The 7,500-nt window shown below is 36.5% G+C and overlaps 1 protein-coding gene across 1 annotated transcript in view; it reads left to right on the top strand.

The window, feature by feature from the left end:
• The window catches only part of LOC119590007 (adhesive plaque matrix protein-like), a 5,569-nt gene extending 4,370 nt beyond the window's left edge, over positions 1-1,199 (top strand). Inside the window, exon 3 of the mRNA XM_037938717.1 lies at positions 267-1,199. Within this exon, the coding sequence (XP_037794645.1) occupies positions 267-854 (588 nt within the window). The 3' untranslated portion in view covers positions 855-1,199. The remainder of the gene's footprint in view (positions 1-266) is intronic.
• Positions 1,200-7,500: the final 6,301 nt, after the last annotated feature.

Genomic DNA, 7,500 nt, shown 5'->3' on the forward strand with positions numbered 1-7,500 from the left:
TCAACATTATCATTATCATAATTAGTATTGATAATAGTAACAACCTCTGAGTAATCATTTCGATGTGCTAAGGAAAAGACTAAGAGAAAATAACTTGTGGAAGTGATTGAAGGGGAAAATTCCGTGATATTAGATTTGGTGAAAGATTTCTCACTTACAATCTTTCTCTGTACACCGCAAAGGCGTCGTATTATTAGTGTAATATTACCTGTTTTATCTATCTGTCTATTTATGTGTCTGTTTATTAATATATTCATCCTTTGCAGGTCCCTGTCTACCAAACTCAGTACAAGACCCAGATTGTACCAACCACACTGTATCAAACGCAGTACCAGACGCAGTACCAGACGGTGTACAAGACCCAACATGTGCCAAATTATATCACCACCACCCTGTACCAAACTCAGTATGTCACCACGACGGCTTACGTCACCCAGTACAAGACCCAATACCAGCCTCGGTATATAACAACAACACAATACCAGCCCCAATACATCACGACGACACAGTACCAGCCTAAGTACATCACAACAACCCAGTACCAACCTCAGTACATCACAACGACGCTGTACGTCACCAAGTACCAGACTCAGTACCAAACCCAGTATGTCACAACAACTCAGTACCAACCTCAGTACATCACGACAACACAATACCAACCCCAGTACGTTACCACAACCCAATACCAACCTCAGTACATCACGACAACACAGTACCGCCCACAGTACGTTACAACAACTCAATATCAGCCTCACTACATCACTACTACGAACTACGTCACCCAGTACCAGACTCAGTACCAGCCCCAATACGTCACCAAGACCGTCTGCCCCAAGATGGGATATGGTTACTAATACGGTTGATGGAAGTCAACTGATAATCAATCAGGAGAACTTATTGTTTGTTATCAGTTTCTCTTTCCTTTTTCATTCCGAACTGCGATGTCTGCGATCCTCAGCGTAAAGAAGAAAGTCTTTTTTTTCACCAGCTTCCAGTCCTCTGTAAAATGAGAATCGTCAAACTCCTTCAGCTTTGTCTTTTGCGAAATCATTAACTAATATTCTACGCATGATAATTCATAAGGATAAAGTGTTTCAGTTTATCATCTGTTTTGAATCAGGAAAAGGGTATAATGTGGTAAAGCCTACTGTATATAACATTTGTCCCAAACTCCACAGAAATTAAATTATATTTCGTAACACCGTGTTTCTCTTATAAAAACAATAACCTCATATGCAAAGAATCCTAGTTTGAATAATTGCAATGATTATGTTAATGAATGGTGATGGTGGTGATGATGATGATGATGATGATGATGATGATGATGATGATGATGATGATGATGATGATGATGATGATGATGATGATGATGATGATGATGATGATGATGACGATGATGGTGTGATTACTATGTGATTTACACCAACGAAATACTAGGTGGATAATTCTCTGAATGTATTGACATTATAACGTAATGAAAAAACCCATTTAATATATCGGCCTACTTGACTAATCCGTTCAACTTTCCGCTGTTCTAAGCCAAACGGAATCACTTATACCCTTAGCAGTTTGACTACAGAAATCCGTCATCGCCTCCGCCAAGTTTAATCCGCCAACACGAGTTGAAATCGCCGAGGGAACTGCCAATAAAATCACCCGAATTTCATATCATATACTTAACCCGCTGCATACCACGTCTATTTTCACTGAAGATTATACTCTGCACTCATAAATCCTTGGAAACGTCGCAGTGACAACCATGCAAGTCAGAAGGCGCGCGGGCACGTGGAACATAGGAAAGAAGATTTTAGTGAGACGAAACAAAAATTTCCGGGGCGACAACTCGGAAACAAAGGAGCATCGCTTTGCGGGTTGGCGATAGTTGCACAGAAAATGTCAGTAGTACTTTAACATGAAGATGTGCTCCAAGATCATTTAATGATGATAACGCTAATTATAGAAGTAATGTAATAATAACAATCAGAATTTTACGATAAAAAGGATAATTCTATTACTACTACCATTGATTATGATGATGAATTTTTTGGTACATCACTAAAATAGTTTTGAAACACTACTAATACTATATATATATATATATATATATATATATATATATATATATATATATATGTATACATATATATATATGTATATAATATATATATATATATATATATATATATATATATATAATGATAATTATGATGATGATAATGATAATAATAATAATAATAATAATAATAATAATAATCTATCATTTACAATTATAAGTATATTTGCATTAAAACAGCTTTATTCTCATAAAGATGATTCGTTCACAGCAAGAGATCTGCATCCAAACAGGCCACAACTGAGGACGCATCTTTCTACGCAATTGGACGCAAGAGATGGGTATCATTCTTGCACACAATGCCATTATCTGTACATAAACATATAGTATTCACACACACACACACACACACACACACACACACACACACACACATATGTATATATATACATATATATATATATATATATATATATATATATATATATATATATATATTTTTTTTTTTTTTTTTTTTTTTTTTACGGTAGGTTCATGTCTGAGCCGCCGTGGTCACAGCATGATACTTAATTGTAGTTTTCATGTTGTGATGCTCTTGGAGTGAGTACGTGGTAGGGTCCCCAGTTCCTTTCCACGGAGAGTGCCGGTGTTACCTTTTAGGTAATCATTCTCTCTATTTAATCCGGGCTTGGGACTGGGACTGACTTGGGCTGGCTTGGCCACCCAGCGGCTAGGTAGGCAATCGATTCATTCATCAAAACGCAGATGTCCTAGGAGAAGTCTCCCCTGCGTCACAAGTCACTTTCCTCACCTTCTCATCCCCTGCTCATCCTTATCTCAAAAGCCTTGTGGAACGATTTAAGTCATCATCGATTCTTCGTCCGAGTAATCGAAATCCGAATTTTCGTCCCCCGAGTCCGAATCCTCGACCCATGAGCTCTTCCAGACCTCGACCTCCGAATCCGAAACCGAATCATACCAGTCCTCGACCTCAAAGCCATCATAATCCGAGCCCTCGACCTCGTTCTCGCTGTCGCTGTCCGAGTCTTCGTCCTCGACCTCGTCCTCTAGGTCCGAAATTAAATATATATATGAAAGATGGAATAATGCAATGCCGCATTGATATCGATAAATAACAACCCTCCCTGACCAGGACTCGAACCTAGGTCACTCCGGGTATATATATATATATATATATATATATATATATATATATATATATATATATATATATATATATGTGTGTGTGTGTGTGTGTGTGTGTGTGTGTGTGTGTGTGTGTGTGTGTGTGTGTGTGTGTATACATATATGTACATACATTATGTACACACATACACACACAAACACGCACACACACACACACACATGTATGTATATATATATATATATATATATATATATATATATATATATATATATATATATATAATATATGTATTTATACACACACACACACACATACACACACACGTGTGTGTGTGTGTGTGTGTGTGTGTGTGATGTATGTATATGTACATACATTATGTGTACACACACACACACACACACACACACACACACACATGATATATATATATATATATATATATATATATATATATATATATATATATATATATATATATATATATGTGTGTGTGTGTGTGTGTGTGTGTGTGTGTGTGTGTGTGTGTGTGTGTGTGTGTGTGTGTGTGTGTGTGTGTGTGTGTGTGTATGTGTGTGTGTGTGTGTGTGTATGTGTGTGTGTGTGTGTGTGTGTGTGTGTGTGTGTGTGTGTGTGTGTGTGTGTGTGTGTGTGTGTGTGTGTGTGTGTGTGTGTGTGTGTGTGCATGTGCGGTATGTATATATATCCCATTCAGCCCTGTTGAAGTCGGCGGTGTCGCGTAATTTATTGAAGTTTGTGCTTTATATTCTGTTCACGTTTTTTATGGTATGTTTACAACATATTCGAAGTGTCATCTTCGTGATTTACCAATTCCAAGGCGGCTGGCTGGAGAAAGGAGAGGAGGAACAGTCACTTCAGCAATATTGTCGCACCCATGGTTAGTAAGCTCTTATCATTCCCTTTACTTATGTTATGAAACACCTTTTTGGTGTGGAACTGGTTAAGGTGATGTTTATCGAGTGACACGTGTTTTGAAACATTCCAAAGCTTTGTTTATGACAGAACAGAATCACATCCTTTTAGGTGGAACAAATTTGTTCTCTTCGTGCTGGAGCATGCTAGTAAGTAAACAAGAAATGACATCTTACTACTTTAAACATATTTCGCGTTAAGACAAGTTTGCATCGTGATTATTATATGTTGGAAAATATTTCAACTGGAGATTAATGATGTTAAGGGATAATTAACTAAAAGTATTTTGATGAAAATTAAATGAGAGTTAAATGCCCGACAGCAGTTTCATTGATGACATTCTTAGCTCCATATGTAGTAGAGAACAATGGTATTAACACGAGCTCGTTATAATACTGTTTTTTGATGATGTTTATGAAAAATATATTTCATATATTTATGGTTGAATATGAATTTAACGTAATTATTATGTAATCATACAAGGTAAAATACTGATACTGCTTATGGTGTTAGATGACAATATACAGAGCTTAAAAAAATACTTTTTATATGATTAATGTAAATTAACTTTCCTGAACTATGTGCCAACACTGAGAGCAAAGCATCTGAGTCTGATGAGGAGAACAACGGAGATGGAAATGCTACCACCAGGTCCCCTGAAGTTACAAGTAGCACTGCAGCGGCCCAGACTGGACCCAGTAGAAATCTCAATACTAATAGAAGTCACCTTTTCAGGAGAAATATAAACTTCAATCACATATTAACTGTAGAAGGTTGATAATCAATCTCAGGGAGCTAATTCTCAACCAACAGTCCTCTCCCTGTAGATTATTTCATGGCTTACCTCTCACCTGAAATTTTAGATGCCCTGACTCTAGAAACACAGAAAAAGTACATGTCTAAAAAAGGAAACCATTATCACTAACAGTAGATCAAATGAAAAAGTTTATAGGAATAAATTTCCTTATGTCAGTGTTAAGATTCCCTACAACTGAAATGTACTGGCAAAAGAAGACAAGGATTTATTGTATCGCTGATGCCATGAGTCGTGACTTGTTTTCAGTAGTCAGAGCTTCTTTGAAAGTCTTTGATGAGAGTCTGTTGAATGCAGCCCAGAGGAAATCAGAGAAATTTCATAAGATAGAACCACTCATAGATTGTGTTCATTCACGCTTTTTGGAGTTTATGGAGTTAGACCTCAGTTGATGAGGTGAGCATTCCATTTATGGGCAGAACAAATCTTAAGCAATTTACACCTCGAAAATCAAACCCACATGGCCTAAAGATTTAGTTAGTAGTGATGGCCAAGTCATAGATTTTGATTTTTTTCAGGGTAAGGAACAATTTACTTTTGAGTGTGCAAAGAACAGAGCTTCATCTTCCAGAATGGGATGCTCTTACGATAGGAGAAGTTGCAGTCCAAAGATTTGTAAAGTCAGTCAATAGAGGGACAATATATTTTTTTATTACACCAAAGCTCTTAGAAATTCTCTCATCATTAGAAATGGGAAGCTACAGGGACAATGAAGAAAAATCTTGTGCTGAAACAGTGTCGCTTGAAGACTGAGCATCAGTTGCAGAGATCTAGCAGAAGTTCCTCTGACTGTGTAGTAAGAGATGATTCTGCTTATTGTATGGTTTAACAAAAACAACTATCATCTTAGCATCTAGTGAACATAGTACTCAGCCAGTATCTATTTGCCAGAGGTGCTGCAAAAAAGAAAAACGTCCTAGGGTTGTTGAGCTCAAAGATGGGGGGCGTTGACACTATTGATCAGGTCATTAGCTATTACAGAAGTGCAACACGTTCTGCAAAATTCATTGTACGGGCAATGTTGCATCTTTTGGACCTCCCGCGCAAATGCATGGTTAGAGTGCAGAAAAGATTGTAGTAAAAAAAAAAACTTCTGTAGCCATGGACGGTATGGATTTTAAACTGGAAATATCTTATTCTCTGATTTCTGAAGATGTTATAAACGAAGACAACAGTGAGTCTGAGCTCTGAGAGGGGCATGCTGACATTTCTGGAGGAAGATCGAGGCCCCTCCCCACTGCTGCAAAGCGGACTAATATTGAATGTCATATGCCTTCTTATGCCTCTAGAATGGGATGTCGATATCTAGGGTGTAATGGGAGGACTAAATTTTCTTGCAGACTTTGCAAAGTTTTTCTTTGTGTTTCATTTGAAAGAAATTGCTATTCTCTTTTCTATTTGCAAATATTTGACAATTAGGTTTACAAATAAAGTTATTTCTGTTAATTTAAGAGATTTAGAATAAAAGTTACTTTTTCTCACAAAGAAAAAAAAAATTCTTTTCATTAAGTAAACCATTGAAGGATCAAGGTTTGATTTTCACATTTGCAGAGTTGATAAATAAGTCTTTCAACATTTTTAGGTACACTGCAACCAAATAAATGAATGTTACTTAAAAGTTTGTTATAATGAAAAAAATATCTTGCGCTTAAGTTGAATCTGCGATTTTTGGTAAATGAAAGAGTCTTTGCATAATCAAGAAGTATATCTCAGCAATGAATTTTGATGTGAGACTTAAGCTTAGGGTAAAAAATATATATTCTTATTTTCTTATATTCCAAATTCGTAAACAAAAATGTACTTGGAATGATCAAATTTGTATTTTTTTCTGTAAGGGATAATACATACATAGTCAATTTACACAGTTGTTTCATTGCAACTTCTGTTTTTTGTCCAAATCTTTATTTTACGTAGATGCTAGAGCCCCGACGGAACAAATTTGGGCCAAAATCTAAAGGTCAATATCTCTGAAACTACTAATGATATACATCTAAAAATATGAGTGTAGCCTTTTTAGGCCACGAAAAATACGCTGCTACAATATCATAAAAATATAAAATATATATTTTTATCTGGGCTGCGTGTGTCCTGCTAATTGCCGAATGAGACTCTTTATTCTTCTCCTTCGTGGCCTTGTTCTGGTTCTTCTTCTTTTTCTTCTTCTCCTTCTTGTTCTTCTTCTCCCTGTTGTTGTTCTTCTTCTTCTCCCTGTTGTTGTTGTGCTTCTCCTTCTTTTTCTTCTTCTTCTTTCTTTCTTTATTTTCCCTAGTCATTAATTTCTCAACATGAAGCCACGGTTGACGTCGGGAATTTGTCGAGCATGTAAATCTCATGCTATGCGACAACTCGGCTAAAGTGGTATATTATCGGCTTTGCTCCTTTAACGTTCATAAAACCGTCATATAAAAGACTGCCTTTATTTCTATCCGCACTTCCCCCAGGCATTGGCAGCCACAAGCACAATAATAATAGAAGGTAGAATGATCCAATTATGAGAATCTGTACACACACACACATACACACACACACACACACACACATATATATATATATATA

This window comes from Penaeus monodon, chromosome 26, assembly GCF_015228065.2.
Source record: "Penaeus monodon isolate SGIC_2016 chromosome 26, NSTDA_Pmon_1, whole genome shotgun sequence".
Lineage (NCBI taxonomy): Eukaryota > Metazoa > Arthropoda > Malacostraca > Decapoda > Penaeidae > Penaeus > Penaeus monodon.